This window comes from Poecilia reticulata, chromosome 5 (genome assembly GCF_904066995.2).
Source record: "Poecilia reticulata chromosome 5, P_reticulata-male-v2, whole genome shotgun sequence".
NCBI lineage: Eukaryota > Metazoa > Chordata > Actinopteri > Cyprinodontiformes > Poeciliidae > Poecilia > Poecilia reticulata.
Genome location: NC_088834.1, coordinates 20,336,662 through 20,359,333, shown reverse-complemented (window position 1 = coordinate 20,359,333; position 22,672 = coordinate 20,336,662). Strand labels below are relative to the sequence as shown.

At 41.3% G+C, this 22,672-nt stretch overlaps 3 protein-coding genes across 5 annotated transcripts in view; 1 reads left to right on the top strand and 2 right to left on the bottom strand.

The window, feature by feature from the left end:
• The window catches only part of dnajc14 (DnaJ (Hsp40) homolog, subfamily C, member 14), a 23,457-nt gene extending 10,654 nt beyond the window's left edge, over positions 1-12,803 (bottom strand). Inside the window, exons 1-5 of one of the 2 annotated variants that reach the window (XM_008409961.3) lie at positions 10,121-12,803; positions 3,425-3,542; positions 3,017-3,070; positions 666-1,934; positions 480-586 (exon numbers count right to left, since the gene is read on the bottom strand). In XM_008409961.3, coding sequence (XP_008408183.1) covers positions 480-586; positions 666-1,802 — 1,244 coding nt within the window. In that variant the 5' untranslated portion in view covers positions 1,803-1,934; positions 3,017-3,070; positions 3,425-3,542; positions 10,121-12,803. The remainder of the gene's footprint in view (positions 1-479; positions 587-665; positions 1,935-3,016; positions 3,071-3,424; positions 3,543-10,120) is intronic. The other variant, XM_008409960.3, reaches the window with a different exon arrangement.
• On the top strand, positions 4,833-15,453 carry nab2 (NGFI-A binding protein 2 (EGR1 binding protein 2)). The gene is made up of 8 exons (XM_008409959.3): positions 4,833-5,582; positions 5,739-5,825; positions 6,025-6,984; positions 7,066-7,199; positions 8,195-8,246; positions 8,333-8,441; positions 8,528-8,713; positions 13,312-15,453. Exons 3-8 carry the CDS (start codon positions 6,073-6,075, stop codon positions 13,416-13,418), a joined length of 1,500 nt encoding a protein of 499 aa, XP_008408181.1. The 5' UTR covers positions 4,833-5,582; positions 5,739-5,825; positions 6,025-6,072; the 3' UTR covers positions 13,419-15,453.
• Positions 12,927-22,672, bottom strand: LOC103465290 (uncharacterized). Of its 2 annotated transcripts, XM_008409962.3 has the most exons (5): positions 22,388-22,670; positions 20,850-20,911; positions 19,727-19,847; positions 19,284-19,645; positions 12,927-19,213 (listed from the first exon to the last, which is right to left on the bottom strand). In XM_008409962.3, exons 3-5 carry the CDS (start codon positions 19,836-19,838, stop codon positions 19,052-19,054), a joined length of 636 nt encoding a protein of 211 aa, XP_008408184.1. In that variant the 5' UTR covers positions 19,839-19,847; positions 20,850-20,911; positions 22,388-22,670; the 3' UTR covers positions 12,927-19,051. The 2 variants fall into 2 exon arrangements, with proteins under 2 accessions (XP_008408184.1, XP_081463381.1); XM_081607255.1 differs by lacking the exon at positions 20,850-20,911 and having other exon boundaries at positions 22,388-22,672.

The following is a 22,672-nucleotide window of genomic DNA, read 5'->3' as shown; positions in this document are numbered from 1 at the left end:
GTAGTTTGTATGATAAACTCAGCAGATATGGCGCTCCAGGTGTGCTTTGTATTATCAATCATTTAGCCACCCTTGAATAGTTGAGATGGTAGATTACATCATTTCTCAAATATGAAGAATCACGCCAACATTCCAGGTATGTTTTTGATGAGGGAATAACATTATAACATGATGTAAACCTCAAAAAAGCGTTTTAACATAATCCTGCCTCTTTCCAGCTTCACAGATAGAAAAGCTCAGGTTTGGTCACACTCAGCCAGAGTAAATGGCTTCAGTGTTACTTTTCCTGTCACAGAGGGAAAAATAAATATTTACATAGAAAGCAGAAAAGCATTTTTTAATAGAGTTCATGATACGAACACAAGTTTGTGAGGCTGCTGAGAATTGTAATAAATTCTAAGTTGCAAATGACAAAAGCCAAGATGTCCTTCCTAACAGTTCGTTGTTCCTCAGGGGTCTGATGACTTTCTCCTACTTACAGCTCATACTCTCGCCGTGTCTCAGGGTTGCTGACGATATCCCAGGCTGCCCTCAGAACCTTGAACGCCTCTCCGGCTCGCGGATGTTTGTTCTTGTCTGGATGGACCTGAAAGCACAAAGGTCGAGGTTATTGAAGTAAAGAAGGGTGAAAAAGGCTCCTGACTCCAGATTAACCACACACACACCTGGACAGCCAGCTGTCTGTAGGCCTTCTTCAGTTCCGTCTCTGTGGCATGCACCTCCACGCCCAGCACCGTGAAGGGGTCGAGCTCCCCCTCTGGCACCTCGGCCAGCGCCAGCAGTCGCTCCAGTTCCTGACTTGGCTCCCCTCTTGCGGCTCTGCTGGGCGACGAGGGCGATGACGGTGTGTTGCGATACTTCCTGAACCAGCTCCAGACTCTCTCCAGCACAGACACAAGCCTCTTCCAGACCCGCGACTCCAGAAAAGCCGTCCAATAGCGTTTACCCCGCTCACCACCAACACGCAGCAGCAACCCCTTCACCCACTGGAAGCTGAAAATAACTAAAGCGCAGAAAAGTCTGAAACAAGAGGAGACCGCTGACTTTATCCACTTAAGAGTCCTCATAGTTTTGTCCAAAAGGTCTGCTCCAGCGCATTTCATCCGCTTCAAAACCCGGCTAAAGTCTGCTTTCATTCCAGGCAGATCGGTGATCTTAACAACAATCTGCTTCCCGCAGTTGTAAAGTTTCAAAACCCCCCTTTCCACTCCCACGCCGCAGTTGTGAGTTAATGTCACAATGATCTCAATCAGCATGTGGACGCAGGAAATGCACCAGACGCTCAGGGAGTCTGACAGCATCTCTCTGAAAGCAAAGAAAAGTTGTTTTCCTGTCCGCCTGCGACCGCGGCTCTGCTGATGGTGGTGATGGTTGCGTCTGCGAGTCTGCTTGTGCCGACTTCCGCTGGACGGGATGCTGCCTTTCTGAAAGCTCTGTTCGAACAGAGAGCTGCCGCTCCTCAACTTGCACCTCCGTCCGCCTCCCAGCGCCCTCCAGCCGGACTCTCCGTTCATCTGTTGCTCTTTGGCGGCTTCATCTTCTTCTTGATTGATAAGCTGTGGGTTCTCATGATCCAAATCTTGTTCAAACCCCTCTGAAACCTCTTCTACGTCCTCTTTAGCCTCCATGGATTCACATGACTCTACGTCACCCGTTCCAGGGTCAATAACTGGAGTTTCCTGAGAGTTGAGATGGGCCGTATTATCCTCCAGTGTGCACTCATCAGTCTCTCCAGCCTGCTGCTGCTCCGAGACAAAACCACCATCACAAACCTCCTCATCATCCATCTCTTCCTTCTCCATGTCCCTTACAGTTGTCAGATTGAAAGGGTACAAACGTTTCCTAACTCCATGATCTGCTGCAGAGTTTCCTCCATTTGCTCATACCAATATGAAACTGGGGTTCCTCACAGCTAACATTATGATATTGGCCATCTGAAAAGAAATATATCAGAAAACAAAACAGCTCCTTCAATCAAAGAAATAGATCCTTAAAGTCTAAATAAATATAAATAAGTTAGTAAAATGTTACTGTGTCTGTGCCAGATTTTCTTCCAGTGCATAAAGACACTTGTGTCAGTAAAAAGCATATTAATAACTCGATTTCCTAAAGTAGCCAGAAACATTTAATGTTATTTAACCAACAAAACTTTCATCATCAAGATGCAGAAACTCTGCCTTGCTAAGCTGTTCATACTTCTTGAACTTTTTCATTTTAACTCGCTATACAACCACAAGCTTCTATGTAGTTTACTTGGATTCAATGTTACAAAGTACAAATCAATGCAAAGTAGCACATAATTATGAAAACAGAAAATCCTGCATGTCTTTTCTATTTTTCTTTTATCTAAGTTTCATCTCTATTCAAACCCTGCACTATGATGCCAATGAAAAGGCCATTAAGTAAAATAAAACCCATAAGGAGTGTCATTTAAAGATTGTCACAAGCCAAGTAACAGACAGTAAAAAAAAGATAAGATAAAACAGTACATTAAAACTCAAAGCAAGAAGAAAACACAATGAGCTGAGTCTCTACTAACCAAAGCTGTGGAACATTTGCTTTTACACCAAATATTCCCTTTTAAATATTAACCTAATCATTCAGGAGTACAACAACAGAAGAAAAGGCTGTTGTAATCTATTGTTTCAAATTTTATTAAGGTGTAAAGGTTGTAATGCCTGATATGCATCTGAATCGATTTTTTTAAACGTACGAAAGTTAATAATTTATAATGCACAACTACATAGTTTTGAATAATAAAACCTTAATGTTTTGAAGAAATTCGTCAGAAAAAGCAAAGAATCGTAACTTGTGTTTTGCAGATGAATGGCTGTATTTGTTCGGCATTTGATCAAGTTAAACTTATAAAGCTTGCTCCTACAAGAACATATACAAACATAGATCATAAATTACAATAAATATCACAGCTTTATTTATGACTAACGCAGTCAACAGGAGTTTATCTGAACCGTGAGCAGAAACAAGACATTTAAAAGCAGACTTTTCTGACAGTAACCTGGCTGTCACACAAGAAATCATCTTAGTCCTGTTGAAAGCTCCAGATGTTTTTCTTGAAACGACGAAGGTTAGCAAGCAGCCAGGGTGTTAGCATGAGAAAGCAGGAAGACAGGAAGACAAATATGGGTAATATTAGCTTCTTCTGAGTCCAACTTAAAAATTATTTCATTAAATATGGCATTACTTGCAGAAAAAAAATATGAAAGATAAAAAACAGCAAGTCTGAACGCAATTAGCTCGCCAGAAGCTAACTCTTAGCCAATGATACTAACTGAACCTGCTATTATTAGCGCCTGTTTCCTCTTCCTTTTAGCTCAGACAAGCTTAAAAACAGAGACGGGCTACAGCGAGAGCCAGAGTCATTTAACATATTCCGTTCAAGAAAGACGACAATCATTTAACATACCTTTAAGATGAATGTGTAACCTTGTTTGTGAACAGAAAGCCAACTGTTTCTTTTCCTCCTCTAATTCCTTCTATGGTTTTCTGACAGAGAGCAGACATCGGAAGGGCGGTGCTGCCACCTAGTGTTCAACAGCGAATCAGGCTCAAAGGGTTTGTTCATATTTCTGTTTAAACTGTAGCCTGTCAGTTTAAACAGAGTTAGTCAAATCATAATTTCTTGGCTGGAATAAAATTGGATTAATATGAATTAATAATACAATAGGGATAATAACATTCAGCTTGAATTTCCTTGCGTGGCCTCTGGGGGAAATTGCAACAAAGTCAGTTAGAGAGGCAATTTGAAATCATGGAGCCACACTACACATTCAGTCCCACAAACCATTTTTGCTTGGGTGTGGACTAGTAAACGGTGTCCTGTAGATGTAACTTTTGAACATTTCCACAGGTTTATGTTACAATTATATAATTATGATGCATTTTATTGTGATTTTATGTGACAGATCAACCCAGCCCACTGTTCAGAACAGTGAAGGGGAAGAAAATAGAAAAGTTTAATGCAGCCAGTTGATTAGCAACAGAGGACAATCTAATCTTACTATAAACCCAGCTGTGCTGCAAAGTCCTCAGTGATTTGTTAGATAATTGAATGGACAGCATCATGATGTTCTGCATCAGACAGGAGTCAAACTGAACTTTGCTGCCAACATGCAATACAATATAGGCCATCCAAGGACTATTCCAAAGTAAAAAGGGAATTGTTTCTTTTACTGAATATTTTAAATATGTTTTTCACCAGTACGATAAACTAAAATGTATCTTTAGTCTATTCATTTTCAAGCGTTAAAGTTTCTTGGTATTTGTTTTAACTTAATGCTATTACTAATGCTTAATGTACTAATGCTATTTATACCAAGGCCTGGAAGCTTTTGCAACCTTCCAATTTTTCCACATTTTGTCACCTTGCAATCCTAAACTTCATTGTGTTTAATTGGGATATGATACACATTTTACTCTGACACTTAAACACCCCTGAACAAAGTTTATTTGTAGAACGAAAGCCATGATACATTCATTTTACACCTTGACACAAGCGAAGAGAAATGACCTGGTCAGATGAGATGGAAAATTTTACCTTTTAACATAGCATGCAAAGTCTTTGTGTGATGGAAAACTTACTCTGCTGTCACCTTGTCATCAGAATCCAAAGTGAGACATGGTGAAGGCAGCATGATGCTGTGGCAATGTTTTTCTCCAGAAGGGTCACGAAAGCTGATCAAAGTTTTGTAAAACATCCCTTTTTTTTGGTACAATTATCTCCAGAGGATTCAGAGTAGAACAGGGCTAGCCCTCTTTACCAACTTGGTGATTTATTTTTTATTTTTGCTAACTTGATTCAAAACAGAATGACATGTCTCAATTTCAGGGACCATTTATTTCCAATTGATTCTATTGACACTGGCAGGATAAGAGTTAGAATGGTCCAGTCAAAGCCCAGAGTTAAATTCAATAAATTAAATTAAGAATCTTCATTCTCTAGATGCATAACACTGACAGATATATCTCAAAGACCTCAGCTGAATCTAAATTCACGCCACACTTTTCAGATTTTATTATCAAAACATACATACGTATTTTAATTAAACCAGATCATTGTCCTTCCACTTTACTACTTTGTGTTTATCAATTTAAATATCAAGTAAAATGCGGTGGAGTTTGTGAAATTCCGTCTTTTTAAGACCAATAAGACATGAACCGGAGTCTCCCTCATTTCTTGGCCATTTTAAAGGCGAGTCTGCACGATGACTCTTTCGTTGGAGGGTCTTTTGACACGGTAAACCTCCGGGAATCCCCTGAAGCCTCTGCATGAAGGACTAATCTCGAAGACGCATGAGGGTTAATTTCAAGCCCCCACTATACCACCACCCACATCTCCAATTTGAAAGCCGCCTCTCTACCGGGAGAGGAAGGCTCTTTTTCGGTCAGATGGCGTGCTGCAGTCCGCCCCCGTCATTCTCCAGCCCACACAGACGGCAAAAAAGGCAGCCAGCAACCAATACGGTGCGCCGGAGGAGGATTTCTGCCAGTGATATCAGCCGAGGAGCGATACGCAAAGGGGATTTACTACGGCAAATCTGCGCCGTGGAGGCTCTCGGCGAGAGGTAAGAGTAACGAATAGGATAATAAGCGCGATGTGACGCCGAGCAGGGTGTCCTCCTCTAGTAGCTTTAGAGAGGAGCCAGTGATCCAAGTAATTCCTGTCTGAACGTGTGCTGCTCCTGTCTCAAAGACTGGCTGATATTGTGTTTCTTTGTCAGTTTCGCTCCCGGAGTTGCGAGCCGTGACATTGGAGTGAATATATTCCCAGTTTAGGCGGAACAGATCTTCACAAGGAACCTGAAAAGGTAAGAAAAAATATCTATATAAATACTTTTAGTTTTGTAAGAAGAGGTATGCATGGAAAATAGAGTGGTTTTTGCTTAGAGTGCAAGACTTCAAGAACTTCTTGAAAGCAAAGGAGAAGCTTTTGAACTTATGTTTGGATCTCATGCCAGAGTCTCTTCACTTTAGTAATTAACATCTCCAGGACTTCTCTCTCTGCAGGTTCATGCGATTCCCCTCAATTGTTTGACCTTTCCAGTGCTGTGTGCTATGTCTCTGCCACGCACCCTTGGGGAGTTGCAACTCTATCGGGTGCTGCAGAGGGCCAACCTGCTGGCCTACTATGAAACCTTCATCCAGCAAGGCGGTGACGACGTGCAGCAGCTCTGTGAGGCTGCCGAGGAGGAGTTCCTGGAAATCATGGCCCTGGTTGGCATGGCCACCAAGCCGCTGCATGTGCGTAGGCTGCAGAAGGCTCTCCGCGACTGGGCGGCGAACCCTGCCCTTTTCAGTCAGCCCGTCGCTAATGTCCCTCTTGGGGGGATCCCGCTGTTCAAAGTCGAAGGGACGGGCTCCAGCGGGTCAGCTGGCGGGTACAGAAAGGCTCTGAGCAACGGGCAGCCTGGTTCCCCCTGCGAAAGAGAGGACCGGGCATGTCTCACCCCGATGTACAGCGGCAGTCCGAGAAGTCCCTGCTCCCAGGCGTCACCGCAGCCGCCGGACACACACTACAGGGAAAAACTCTCCCCCATGGACCCACACTGGCTCAGCCCAGACCCTGATGGGAATGGCGCTCTTGCCTCTGCATCTGGAGCCGAGGAGGAACCACACAGCCCACCTCTCCTGTCCGCAGGTCCTCCGGGTCCTTCCACATCTCCAGTGCCCTCCGCATCCTTCGCCCCAGCACCCCTATCAGCCTGGCCAGGAGGGCAGCTGGACGAGGAGACGGCCAGGGCCGTGGTGGAGAGCGTGGAGAGACTCTATAGGACCCTGCCCAGGTCAGACCCCGCAGAGGTAAAGACTCTGCTGAGGATGAACAAGAAAATAGCAAAAACCGTGGGTCACATCTTCAGAATGGGCTCGCAGGATGCAAACAAGGAGGAGGAGATCCGGAAATACAGCCTCATTTATGGTCGCTTCGACTCCAAGAGGAGAGAGGGCAAGCAGCTCACACACCACGAGGTAAACTCAAAAATACTAAAGCTGCCTGCTTGAAAGCACCCATAAGTCCTTCACGCATTGTTTGTTTTTTTTCCTCCCCAGTTGATCATCAATGAAGCTGCTGCCCAGTTCTGCATGAGAGACAACGCTCTCCTGCTCAGACGGGTGGAGCTCTTTTCTCTGGCTCGACAGGTGGCCAGGAAATGTGCCTACACCTCCACACTCAAACATGCAAGGTAAGTGTTTCAGTGACATTCACGCCTCACTCCATGCAAAGACTGGACATCCATTGACACAAATGTATGAAAAATTGACACATTTTTCATACATTTTCAACGCTGGGCTGCGCTTCTTTCTATCCAGCCCTGATACATACATTGACAAAGTTACTTTTTCCAGCTTGTAAATCCCCTGATGCTAAAAGTCAGCTTTGGTTAGCACATCTGATCAACCCCAAACACCTTGAAACCACATTTAGACTTCAACAGACGTCTCTATGTGTACGTATTTTCACTTTTCCACAACTTGAATTTACTGTGGTATTGTCTGCACCAGTACCTGAACATGCAAATGTAGCTTAATTAGAACATGACTTACTACACAAAGATGCTGAGTTAATACAAAAATTTTTGTATTTTAGTATCAAATTAAGCCACCACACTGTGAAGTATTAGTCTCACGGTTTCAATCTGAAGGAGGGGAAGATGTTACGCTATATAAAACATCTTTACGCCCGTTTCCAGAAAGATGTTGTTGAGTTGGACACAAAAATGTACAACTCACAGTAACAAAAATATTCACTGAAAACGCACTCATGTTTGCATTCCTATACAAGTTTTAGGAAAACCTTTTGAGATTAAAAAAGATTTTAGCAAACATCAACCAAGAAACCTTCCTAATGTAAAAGACTGGGTCTATATTTAAAACTCTAAATTTAAAGTTAAATGTTTGTATGTTAATTTTATCATTGTGAATTAAACATTTAAAAATGTAACCTTTTTAAAATCACACACTCATGGTTTGAAGGGTAAATTCAGCTAAAACTATCAGTGTAACAAACACTGATAGTGTTGGTAGAGTGTCGCAATTTGTAATTTTAAGTTTCATGTAGGATTTTCTGATGAGGTTTACTTTCCACTTTGAACTTTGTTACTTTAAATTAGTTAAAATACACTTTCAAAGCTCCAAAACAAGAGGTGCAACCTCATCTTCATGTTTGTTTCTGTTGCAGGTCAAATGCTGACGAGAGCAGCGGTTTGTCTCAGAAGAGAGCGAGACACGAGGTGAATCCTTGTTGCTGTTTCCGCTGGTTATTAGAGCTCATCTGGTCTGTAGTCGTTCATGAGCGGGCTTGTGTGGTGTGTTTAAGGTCATCGTGTCTGAGTCATCGCTCCTTGGAGTGGAGGGATCTGAAGGAGCGACTCAGAGAGCAGATGAAGACAGCTTGTCTGCAGAGAGCCTTGACTGCGTATCGCTTGGTAACGCTCCACATTGAATTTACATTAGAAATTATTTAAAAAAAAAAAAAAAGACAGTTTGAGCTGAGCTCTGTTTGCTCTGTTAGACTCCAGCTCCCAGTGCAACCAGTCTCCGTCTCCCCGTCCTCACACTGACGCCTCGAACCCCGCCAGCTGGAGCCGCCATCTAATACAGCAGACTCTAATGGACGAAGGCCTGCGATTGGCTCGGATGGTGTCACATGACCGGGCGGGGAAACTCAGCCTGGGGCCAGAGGGAACTCACTTGGCAGGTGACTTTTCAGAGACTCCCATACCTGGATTGTTCAATATAGATTAAACCTGTTACTACAAGGTAGAGGAATGACTTAGGGGTTATTTTCTAAATTTCTGGAAGGCATAAACAAATGTGACTCCAAAAAAGTTTTCAATTTGAAGCTGGATAGATTATAAGTGGGATGGTTAAAGATTTATGGAGGAATATTCAAGAAGTCTCTGACTTTTTCAGTTCAACCCAACCAACATCTTACCCACGTTTAAAGGGACTTTTGAAGTGAGACGGATAAGCAGTTAACATCTGACCTGCGGTATAAAACTCTCTTAGCAACCTCGTTTACCATCAAAGTTATTTGGACCTTGAGGCTGGAGAAGCCAAGATCAAAGCAGTCTTTTGCCGTTTTGACAGAAATAAAAGCTGCAGTGGTTTGTTCTGCTGATGAAATCATGAAACCTTAGACTGTTGCCACCTTTTTCATTTGGTATTTATTTACACAGAAAGCGCTGATTGTTAGGTATGAGGCAACGTGCCAACAATCACCTTCCTGTGCTAAAAATGCACCGAGAACAAAACATGTCAAGTGTTTCTGGTCTAAGTAACTTACAAGCAGAAAAGTGAAGGATTAATACTGTTGTAGAGCTGCTATTTGTTTCAAAGGCAAAAGAAGACACAGTGTCTTTAAAAGGATAAGTAGGAGACACAGTTTTTATCAGCAGATGAGCTTAAGATGTTATAGCAAAGACTCAATATCAATATTATTCTGTGTTGTTTCAACAGATGGAAATTCATAATGATGAATGATTGAAACTGACAGTAGAGGTGAAATTTCCTTCTCAGAAGATCAATTGAGGAGAAATACATATTGACATCATGGCATAAAGTTTTGCACTCCATAGTGATAGACTGTGACTTTCACATCCTTTATCCCAATACACGTGCGCTATTCGAACCAGGAGCACAATAAGTCCACACACACACTTAAACATGCGATAGAATTTGATTTTGCATTAAATCCTCTTGTTTTCCTCATGTTTGAAAATGAATAACACATCATTCCCTTCATGGCTTGTTGCCGCTGTACTAAGAAGTGAGTTTTATGGGGGGTTTTCATTCAAAATAAAACAAAAACATGCAATGAAGTCAGAATTTCAACCTGAAAACTCTCAATTTGCCCTGTATTCCTGAGTTGAGAATACAGTATGGCTGCTGTACACATAAAACTCAATGAAAGCTGCATTTATAAACTATTAATTAACACTTCTATACAATAAAATACAAAGTTAACTGTTTTTATGACTTGCGACATATGTCCCAATTCACAGATCCAAGCTGAGGTGAAATGAATGCACCATTAAAACATTGTTCTTCTGCTCATTACACTACTTACAATTTTATATTATTACTCTTCCTGAAAATGCTTTACCTGTTTGTCTTTCAGTACAGGAATATCATTCTTGGTGCACCACCTCCTCCCTCCTTTTCCTGTGTGAACAATATTTTTTTCTGTAAATGAATAAAGTCACGTGCATGAACTGGCATTTGCATAAACCCATATGATGTTTTTGAAATTGGGTCTGACTCGCTCTTAGCTGGAGTCTCAGGACCAGATATTGTAGATTTATTCTAAGTGAAGATGCCAGAGTTATCTTCAGCAGGTAAGGCAAAATGTGAACTATAATTTCAAAACGGAATCAGATGGTTGTGGGGCAGAACTGAATAACAGACAGAGACTTTCTAACCTTCAGTAACAATGAATATTTTATAGCTCCACAGTTTGAACCCCAGTGAGTCAGAATCGCTCTGAGGTGACGCCTCCCACCGCTCACAGCTAAACTCCAGCAGGCTGTAGACTAGAAAGGAGAGAAGTTAGAAGGGGGAAACAAGGAGGCTGAGAGGAAAAAGTGTGAGAAGGAGGGCAAAGGAGGGAGACCAAAAAAACAAAAACGAAACGAGAGAGGGAGAAAAAGCGTTACTCTGTTATTGCACTTCTTTAATACCTTGTTAGTTTTTGTGATGCATCACAAGCAAAAAGTAAGTGGTTTGGGCAGAGTTAGTCGTTCTGGGCTGCGATCGTCAGCTGAAGAGATTAAGCAACGGAGAAGGAAGCCAGCAAAGACATGAGGAGGCGTGGAGGGAGGGGAGGGGGGATAGGAAGTACTCTGTGGGCGACAGAATCGGACCCCCCTCCCTGCTTCAGCAGTGACTGACGTCAGAGCGTGTTAGGCGCGTGGGCTGCAGGGCGGGATGGATGGGGCGTGGGGGCGATGGAGTGGGAGGTAATTGGAGGGGCGTTGCATTGACTCACCAAGCGACAGCGTACAAAAATAAAACCTGTGGGCAGGGAAATGGCACAGTGTTTTTTTTTTTTTTAATACATCCTCTCCCTATACCAAAAGGACTGCGGAAATAACAAAACATGACATATGTTTCATCTCTGGCATCAATCTGTCATGCTCCTGTTTGTTTATCTCTCACTCATTCAAGTTTCCCTCATGTGCAGCACTCATTAATCTCAACTTTCTCCCACTTCCTCTTAACGTCACGAGTTCAGCTGTAACCCATTTTCCACTGTCACAGAGCGTCACAGAGCAACACAGAGAATAAACCGATAAATACTGTCTTTGTGGGGATTTGTTTTTCTGGCTGAATTAGCTGTTAACTACATTGTTATTTTACCAATTATGGAAGATTTAGAACAACTTAGAGATTCTAGAGCGGCAATGAAACAATACCTTTTTTGCTTAGTTGCTTTGTTTCTGCTGGATTAAAACTACAGAAATGAGAACAAGGATTGGAACTGGAATTAGTCAATTTTCAGCTTAATTGGCTCTGATTAGCGACCAGGCAGAAGAAAAATAAAAAGTTGGATCTTTCTGTATTCTGTGAAAGGACGGATTGGAAGTGCTACCAGCAAACAAGTATCAACAAGTAGAGAAATTTAAGCTATAACATGCTATTATCTGTTTAGAGAGGTGTTTAAAATAAGCCTGCTGTGTGCTTAGAAAGAGCAGGAATTTGAGTTGTAAACAGGAAGGCTGAATAAAATACAGCACAATAATCCAGCTTTATCTCTAATGACATTCAGTCTCTGTTAGGGAACATTTTAGAAAAGTTGGCAGCCATTCTAAAATTTTAAGAGTTACTTAACTACGTTCTAATGCTTAATGCTATCTATGTTAGCCACTACTTTAAATACGTACATAAGGTTGAAACTACTGTTGGGAAAATCACCTCATACTGCTTCTAGTCATAATGCTGCTGAGTTGCCTGTTGTCGCATATTCTGCACATACTAGGAATAATTTAAGAAGCACTTTGCTGACATCTAGAGGTCAGAGGGTGAATGACATGATATTATGAGCAGTATTTAAAGTACAGTAGGTGGAGTAGAACAGACTGTACAGACAATTTTGATGTAATTTATTTTCAAAGCACTTTTTGGCAAAAGCAGCACCAATAAAATGATCTGAACACCAGATACTAGAAAATGTCATCACCAGTTATGCTTACTATCACTAAATTGCATCCCACCTCAATTTATATGAATTGTTTGAACTGTTTATGTAACTCTCACACAACAGTCTGACCCAGCCAGTATTCAGAAATCGTACAGCACCTGAACATGCCACACCGTGCCAACTGGAAATTTAAAAACTAATTTCTCTCTGTACAGTGGAAGATTACTGCTGCAGCTGAATCGTGTCTGAACGTGATATCAGTCCTCCAATAAATGGACAACAAGCTGCAGGTGTTAATGCTCTTATTATCAGAAAAGAGAGGGAGAGCAGGTCAAGGAAAGTGAGTCAGGAGGGTAACCATTCATACAATTTGTTGCAGCAGCCGTCAAACTGCAGTCACCAACAATCCTGCCGCTGCTTTACATGTGTTGAAGGTCACCTTAGATCTGAGAGCAAAACCAATGTTTGGTGTATTTGTCACACCGAACAAGACATTAATGATTTAATCTGACTGAGGAATAATTTTACATCCTGAACCTGGTTGAATATTAATGATGGCTCCCAACAGGAATGTTATAGGAAAGACTCAGAAATGCTGAAGAGAAATGCTGAAGATGCTGGTTGGTGCATCTCGTAACAATTTTTTCCTCTTAATTACAAAATAATTTTTTTTAAATCAGTAAAATGTGTTTTTCTAATCTTACTTTTAATCTGCTGCCTCTCTCATATAATTACACAGTGAACCCAAACTTTAGTTCTGTGTATTCTCTGCTTTTTTTTTTTTTTTTTTTTTTACTCAGTCATCACTCCATTGTCTCTGCTCGCCTGGGGACATTTTGCTACCAGGTTGCATTGGTCACATAAACCATGACGACTGCACTTCATGTGGGAGAACTTCCTGGTGAATTCCCCCAAACTAGCATTCAAAGCTTTTAAACACCAGCTGCATGGGATCTCTAAACGGTGTTTATGCTCGGCTTTGCTGCCCCCACTACGTGAAAAGCCAGTAATTTCAACGCTGCAGTCACTGAGATCAGAATTGAAGTTGTTATTGATAGCCTTTACCTAAACACTGCTCTGTAGCGGTCAATTACATACTTCCTGTTTGAGTTAACTTTTGTTTCTAGTCTCATTTTCAAACCCACGTTTCCCCCCAGAGCATGACATCAAAGTGGAACGGGCGATCTTGATGACGGCGTGCCGGAGCAGTAGCCCTTGTGTCACCAAAGAGCCAACAATCACCTCCAACCACAGAGGAAAGTGAAACCCGCAGCCCGTCAGGGGAGCTGTGCTCAGAGAGAGAGAGGACTCCAACTCAAACTGTAAATCTAAGACTCTGCAAGGATCTGACTAAATAGGCCCCGTCATTGTCTTGTAAACGAATCCGCTGTAAATTAAGATCTAAATGTTTCTGTTTTTTATATATCTGTTAGATGGAAGGAAACCCCGTCTCTGTTTTAGTGTCCTGTAGAGTTTAGCTGTGTTCTGTCAGGGAAAATGTTTATGTTGCTGCCAGTGCCGCTGTGCGCTGGAGGATCCGCCTGCCACAGATGAAACGCGCTTCACACAGCAGGGGGCACTGCAACTTTGGGAAACTGACGCTCTGAAGTTCCTCCACACTGAGCGACACTGCAGAGGAGATGCGCGTTTAGCAAACATCTCTTTGCTTTGCAAGTTGCAGCATAATGCTCCGGAGCTGTTCACTCAGGAAACGCTTTGCTTAGGTCAGAGGTCAGAACTGTAGAGGTCAAACTAACTTAGAAGGGACTGACACATGCAGCACCTTGCAAAAATATTCATACTGCTGAAAATTTTTATAAATTTTGTTTTATTTATATTTTATGTGATAGACCAACAAAATATACCATATAATGAAGAAGTGCCTCTTATGAGAGGTAGCATGTAGATGGAGCCACACACAAAGTTGAAAACTAAAAAAGAGAAATCACCTTTTCCATATTCTCTTGAAACCTTAGCTGGAGCTGCTTAGTGGTTTCTTTAAAAACTCAATTAAATCAGTTTTTATCAATCTGGCATGTTTTTATGTGCTGGATTTTTATTTAGCTTTTATTTAAAAACTAAATAAAAACATTTAGTTTTTATTTTGAGAGGTGCTACAAAAATCAAGCTTGACTTCCTAATTACACATTTAAAAGGAAATACATGATTTCATTTTTTACCAAATGAAAATCTGAGAAGTCTCTTATGCATTTTTATAAACTCAACTTGCTGAATTTCTTTTTAACAATTCGTGCCAAATTTTCAAACTTTCATTAGTAAAGAATTTTGAAAGTCATCAGCAATCTACGATAATCAAGCACTACATGTTGTTGGTCTATCACATAAAATAAAATTAATTTGACTTAATTTCCCTGTGAGATTAATAAAGTATTTTTGAAATTGAATTGAATTTTGAATCCAATCAAAATGCACTGGAGTTTGTGGCTTCAGAATCTGAAAACATTTAAAGTGCGATGAATGTTTTTGCAAGACGCTGAATGTTGAGGCTAAAAAGTGTTTCGTTTTTAGTCGGTGTTGAATAAAATTTCAAAAAGCGACTTCATTAGCTTGTCCATCAGATTTGACTTCTGTCATAATCACACTCACAACTTTCTGCTGCACAAATAACTGATTGGATGTTTTTTTTAAAATCCATTTCAGATTGAAAATTTTGCCATCCCCAAGATTATGAACGTATTTATTTTCTTAATCCAGTTGCTAAATCCAGAACACTGAGGCTTGGAGCGACACAGTCTGGGCGCACTCTGACTTTGCTCCGTTCAGAGTTTATTATCACTAAAGGTAAAACTGTACATTTGTTGGGAGCACTGCATTTAAACTACATTGAAAGGTTCTTCGTTTTAAAGGCTGTTTGACACACTTGTTGAGAAATGGGGTCTTTGACTTGTAAGTTGATCCGTTTGTAATGTTTTGTGTCTTTTAAAGACGGACGTGATATTTTGGGGGGGTGATTTATTATAATTTTTTGTTCAATTTGTATTTTAGGAAAACTCAGAGGTTTAGAGAGACTAAATGATTGTATTCTCTCTTGATGCAGCAGCTTATTTTAAACTCGTCACCTCGACTGGCCTCGGCAGCAGAGTTTAGGTGTTAGCTTATGTCGACGGCTATAAATATAACAGATTTTGTAGACTAATTGCAGAACTACCAGTGAGGTAGCGTGTTGTGCATCGATTACACCTACCCGTCTCTTGAGCATTACAATCATCCTCAGTGTACGTTGCAAGACAGATAATTTATTTTGTTATATCCTAATAAATGTTACTTTAATGATTTAAGTCAGTGTTGTAGTTCTTTCTACCAAGAGTGACTTTTTTCCTCCTGCTAATTTAACAGCTCTGAAGTGTGGACGAGGCAGCAGGAGCTGCGTCACTCAGCCAGCAACACTTCTGCTGTTGTCTTGTTTGTTGCACTGACGCTTCGATGCTGCCGTGACTCATCATCGCCGCTCATGTCATCCGCAGACATCGGACTGCAAAACGATACTCAAGAGCAAACCTGGTATTAACCAGACAAATTCTTCTGTAGGATTTCAAAAAGTCCAAGGCGTTATTAAGCGTCACGGCCCTGTGGGGATGGAAAGATTGCTCATCCGCACCGAAACACCTTCGCAACTTGCAAGAAAATTCATATTTCTCCATGGTGTTTGCTTTAATATCATACACGCCTTCTCTTTGCAGAGCACATACACACCTTGGATTTGAGTTTTCACCTACATGAACTCTCCTTTTCCACATCTCTTAAAATAACTTTGCTGGATTTAACAGAAGTAACCACTATGTTTTTGCTTTTTGTTTCATTTTTATGAGCTACACCCAGGCCTGATAACAGTACAGTCTATAAGTCACTTAAATAGATCCTGTCAAACATGAAACAGGTAAAAAAAAAAAAGCTCACAAAAAGAAAAGAAAAATAAAAGATGAAACGGTAAGAAAGCTTTTCTGAAGCAGCTGGTTTTCCACAAGAGATCATTACAAACTCTTTCTGCATGTCACAAAAGAAACAAGAACAAAATCCAAAAAAATTACAGAGATCAGGCAAAAACTGCATCAATGGGACCAAAGACAAAACTCCTGCTGAATAAAAATGACACAGAAGCTTGTTTGACATTTACCAAAAAAAAATAAAAAATTTTGATCCACAAAAAATATTATATGAACTGAGGATACAAAAGAGAAACTTTTTCAAAAGTGTAAAGCTACAAGTGTGGCAACTTCTAGTAAATAAAAACAGAAGATTTAAGGAAAAGAGTATTATAGTGACACACATGGAGCCGACAGCATGAAGGTCTGGACTGTCATTGATGGAATCATGAGGTCATGACCTTACACTCATGAAAGAACACCTGTAGATCCATATCTGAAAGGCTAAAGAAGTGGCATAGTCAAAGTCTAAATATCTCTGAGATCCTGACCTTTAACAGGTTATTTAGGCTCAAAAGCTGCATGAATTATAACAATTCACTGAGTTCACCGAGTTCTCATTGACATGTCTTAGAAATTTCACTTATGTTTTAGTGTCTTTCAGTTCATGTTGCCAAGTAATTTTTGTCGATTAAAATCAAATGCAACGCTGTGAAACATGTTATTAACATGTAATAAAGATAGCTCCAAGAAATAAGAAGTCATCCTTCAGATTGGTTTATGATTATTAATCTAATTAACCTTGATTGCATCTATCAATCATTTACATTTCACTCTTTAACGCTTTGATTGTCATTTAATTGTAAAGGTTCTGTAACGATAAATACCTTTTAATCTTGAAGATGCAACAGAAATTGTGTTCAAGATCTTAACGTCTGATTATAAAATCAATCTGGCAGCAGAAAAGGAGCCGTTATCGTCATTCAGCTGTCAGCGTTGCTAATTAGAGTTTAATCTTTGCATCTATTTTTAGTTCCTGTTCTTTCTTCAGTAACAGTGCGAAGCAGCAGAAAGCCGATCTGATGACAAGCAGCACAAGGACAGTTGAAGTAAGCAGAGTATAAATTAACATATAAGATTACTTCAACATTTCAAGGATTGTTGATTTAAGTGTTAAAAATTAAGCTAGAAATTACATAACTACAGCAGCAGCTCCGGCGATGCTCTCCCATTGGCCACTTGGTTTTAAACCAGACTTGATGGAAAAGAAAGGATGGAAAAGAAAGGAAAAAAGAGAAAAGAAAGGAGAAGTAAGGCAAAGAGATATGAATAGAGAAAGAAGGATAGAAAGTAGGGCTGCACAGTGGCGCAGTTGGTAGAGCTGTTGCCTTGCAGCAAGAAGGTTCTGGGTTCGATTCCAGTCTTTCTGCATGGAGTTTGCATGTTCTCCCTGTGCATGCGTGGGTTTTCTCCGGGTACTCCGGTTTCCTCCCACAGTCCAAAAACATGACTGTCAGGTTAATTGGCCTCTCCAAATTGCCCCTAGGTGTGAGTGTGTGTGTGCATGGTTGTGTGTCCTGTGTGTCTCTGTGTTGCCCTGCGACAGACTGGCGACCTGTCCGGGGTGTACCCCGCCCCTCGCCCGAAACGTTGGCTGGAGATGGGCACCAGCAACCCTCCCGACCCCACTGAGGGAAAAAGGGTGCAAGAAAATGGATGGATGGATGGATGGATGGATGGATGGATGGATGGATGGATGGATGGATGGATGGATGGATGGATGGATGGATGGATGGATAGAAAGTACAAGAAAACAACCAAGAAATCTGCTTCTACACCTACAGAGAGAAAAACACAAAACCAAGAAACAACAGCAATAAAAAAAAAAAACATATAACAATAACAACGTCACTGAAAAACACATAGTAATTAATACAAGATTCCAAACACCTGTGTGTGTTTGTGAGCTCTCTCGTAGACAAGGAGTCTCCATAAGAATGAACATGGAGGCCTGCTAGCACCACCACAGCAGGGTCTGGTACTGGCCTGGTAGGACCACCACAGCAGGGTCCGGTACCGGGTCCCTACTGAAGTCAGAGATTGGTCCGCATGGTCAGAGCATGACCCAAGCTCCGACCAGAAACAAGTAGGTTTTGTTTCTGGTCATAACTTTTGGAAAGACTTTCTAGACGCAGTCAAGGCGAGGATTGGGTCTCTGCTTTTTGCAGATGTTGTTGTTCTGTTGGTGGTTTTGTTTATCAGAGTCCGATCTCCAGCTTTCTATGGAGCAGTTTGCTGCTCCGTGTGAAAACCAGCAAATCAGAAACCAGTTAAAGGACCTGAGTAAAGAACCTTGTTTCGTTTAACCTTGTTCTTGATGCAGATGATTTGGGGTCATTTGCCAAACACCTGCATGTTAAAATCATGACATAAATTCCCAGTAATGAGACAAACGTCTCTAGATTGTTGTTCCATTGAAAATGTATTCACACCCACAAGCAAAGGACAAATAAAACCCTGAGTAAAACACTTCAAAAAATGCTCACACACAGCTAATGCTCAACAACCAGTTCATATTCATTTCACACTATAGCTAATGACACACTTCCCAGAGGTTGTGTGACCAGAGGTGTGTATGCACCATCACAGTATCAGTCTATTGTCAGTGAGAGAAGACCTGCAGTAACTTGAAAAAGTATTTGCCCCCTTTCAGATTTCTTCTGGTTTTGCTTATTTGTCAGAATTAAATATTTTTATTTCATTCCACATTTTGTAACTAATTTTATGCAGCATGACCTGACTAAACACAGAATGCAGCTTCCAAATTGTTTTTTTTTTTTGTTTTTTTTTTTTCAGAATGTAATGTCACAAATCAGTGGACACCACCCCTCACCTAGCAACCCCCAGCTGAGCTCCGGCATGTCTGGTCAGCTGGTTTTTACTGCAATATCTACAATGGCTAATGGAAAAGACAGAGGGGAAATACGTTTCGACTGTAGTGTTTGTCTTTGGTCTATGTGACATGCGTGTGAAGGTGACGCAGAAACTCTCCTCGTGTGGTTGAGTCTCCGGGAAAAACCGCTTGGCAGAAGTCACAAACATGCGAGTGCATCGCCACGTCAGACATCATGGCTCCTCCAGACAGGTTCAGGAGGCCCCCATCCATCATCGGCATCTGAAACAGATCAAAACTTTACAAAAACAACACAACAACAACCACACATCTCTGAGCAGAAGACGCTCACCATGTACGGAGCTCTGCGTTCACCAGGGCCGTTTTGTTCTGAAGGCTTTGGCCTGCTGGGAGAATCTGCGTGGTGTTTCGAGAACTCCGTATTGAACACGAACGGGTTCAACATCTCCGTCTTCGCATCCTGCTTCCTCTGGCATGGCATGTTCACGCTGAGCTTCGACATTCCTTCAGCAAGAACACCGGAGGCGCAGCCAACATTTCTGAAAGCGTGCTCAGCCCCGTGCGGCGGCGTGGGGTCTGGTCCCGCAGACGTCAGCGGTTGAGGCTTTTCGTACAGAAACGCAGGGACCTCGTGGGAACACTGGACCGGGATAGAAATCAGATCGCTCACTTCTACTTCTGGAACAGAGACCCCTGGACAAAACAAATGGTTGTTTACAGGTTACTTTGAGTGATTGGAGAGCTGCTGGTTAGCATTGAAATCAAAACTCATACCTTGCTGTTTCTGCAGGGCTGTTGTGAGCTGGTGAAGCAGAGCTGCCTGTCTGAGGCACAACGACCTGAGGCGAAGAAACTCCTGGTAAAGTTCACTGTACGCGTCCTCCATCTCAGGACTCTGCAGACAGTCAGCATCACTGGGTCAGCTACAACCATCACAACAGAGTCTTTTGTGTGTAACTTATGTGATTTCAGCTATTCCCTGAAAGCCTCAAAGGATTTAGAGAACATTAGTGAATAAATTAACCAAGAAACACAGCTGAGAGGTGAGGGATGAACTGTGAAGAAGAGTTAGGAAATAAACCAACATCTCCAACTCTGAACTCGTCACTGAGCACCGTTCTGTTGGAGCGCAACGTGAAACTGGAGATTGGCCGTTTGGGCTTCAGATTTTATCACAAGACTTGGTGATATTTATTCTTATAACAACAAAATCTGACATCCACAGTTCAATCTATTTACAAGAAAAATATTAAAATGTTAGTTTTGGGGGTTTGCAACCATCGTTACTGTAAAACATAATTACAATAATTAAAAACTGTACAATAACTTCCCATCTCTACAGCTAACCTGTCCATCCACCTATACTGACCACCGAACTACTAGTTTCTGCAACACTGGAGGAGCTACAGAGATTCTCGGCTCGGGCGGGACAAACTGCTGGTAGAACAGCTACTCGGTGTTTACGCTACAAATTTATATTTTAGAAGAGAACAGCTGAGAAAGTCAGATTGTAAAAAGTTATGTAAGGGACACAGCAAACAACTGTTTACACACGACACAAACTGAGCTGTTTTGGCAACATGTGAAATGCTACGTGTGGAGGAAAGTGACGTTACGTTCTGTCATATGAATCAACCACTTTGTGCAGAGTTGTCTTCATCTGGTTAAACGCACTGTTAGAGAGAGATACAAGCACTGGTTGCTGCCATTTAAAGCACACATTTACAACAGAAAATATGGAGATTTATCTCATAAGACTTCTCTAAACCCTAGGACTCCATCAACAGTTCAGATACCGAAACATCACTGAAGGAACTGCTCTCTGTTGATTTTCTGTTAGCAATAAGCCATTTACAATCATCAGTTTCACGTAGCACATGAACATTGGCTCACTTACCTCTCGTGTGACTGTTCGTCCTCAAAAAAGCTGCAATCAGGCCTTAAAGTCATCCAAACTTCCTGCCATTTAAAAAAAAAAAAAACACTGATTGTAAACTTAAAGGTCAGTTATCTTGCAGAGTCTACAACTTGTTCACGGATCCTAAATCCAGTCTTCAAACTGGATTTGAAGACTGGACAAGACTGGACATTGGCCCGAAGCACGAAGTTCTGTTAATGCAACTGCACAAAGTTGGTATATGAAACAGTCAAACAGAAGGAAGTAGCTTTTGAAAACAGAGAAGTGAAACTCCTTTAGTAGAAAAAAAAGCAACATTGCAATCTGCAACACAGACGTGTGCAGTGACCTTTGTGAAAATGGAAAAAGAAGACAGACGATATTTTCATCTGTTATCTTGTAACGAAAAACAAATATGTCTGAATTATTTACTGTTTGATTAAAAACTTAAAAGGATGGCATTTTTTTATTAAGAGAAATAAAACAAAACAAATTCATATTTTTATGTTCCCAGAAAACAAAATAAAAATTTTTTGGAATATGATTCAGTTTGACATTTAAAAACGAGCTGTGCAGCGGCGCAATGGTTAGCATCCCGGCCTGGGGTCTCTCTGCATGAAGCCTGCATGATCTTCTTGTACTTGCGTGGGTAATTCGGCTTCCTCCCGAGGCTTTGCAGATGTAGCTGTGTGCAGAATAAACTATGCTACACAGATGACACTGTGGTTTTGGAGGACCTTCAGATTCAGCCCATTAAAATTCAGACTTAAAACTATCATAGTCATACTTTTTAAGCTTTTTTTATTATTTATTTTGCTTGTCCAGACTCACCAGAGCTTTAAAAATATATCAATTTAGTCTCGGGCATAGGAGTGGTGAAGTTAGCTAAATGTTTTCAGTTACTTTGTGCTGTTATTGTTTTATTTATTAATTTCCCTCATGTCACGCCCTAAAGGAGGGACACGCCCCACACTTTGAAAACGAACCTACCCAGCGCATCCATCCATTTTCTGTACACCTTTGTCCCTATCGGGGTCGTTCCGGGCGAGAGACGGGGTACAGACTGGACAGGACGCCACACTTTGAAAACCCCCTCCTCTAAATGACATGCATGGCCAAGGTGTTGCCCAGGTAGACACCAGAGACCCGCTAATGCTTCGTTTGTCCAAGTCAAGCAGTCAGCTCTACGGCTGCAAAGAAACTCTGTGTCAAACTGTATGACGTGAGTAACTTGGAAAAGGTGTGAACAGGGTGTCTGAAGTAAGGACAGCAGAAGTGAAATTCCTGCCTGACATAAAAATGAAATGCCCACTTCTGGTAGTGTTTTATTTTGTTCTGTACTTCCTTATCGCTTATCTTTAGTTGAGAAAATCACAGCAACCATACGCTCTAGGTTAGGCTGACTCACAGTTGTGCAATTTGCTCTAATTGGGCCTCGCTTTCTCTAAGCAAACTATTTGTTTTCCGACTCTTTCTAAAGAATAAATCCTGTCATCCTTAAATAAAGGTGATTAAAATTAGCGTTTATTCGGACTTACAGTTTTTCCAGCAGTGGAACAGTGACGGACTGAAGAAGCAGAAGATCCGCATTTTTTTCCCCTTTTTTTTCAGATCGATGACGTCATCACACCGCACGTCAGGTAAATAACTTCCTATAAAGCTGCCTTCAAAATAAAAGAACCAACTTCTTTATGGCGATTCAACATAACATCGCGTCGAAACAGTGGTGAGGTGTGTATACTGCGCTCAGAAACAAAAGTACACCGATAAAGCAACGTAATTGGCGATTTATTTATGTTTGCAACCATATTTCACCTGCTATA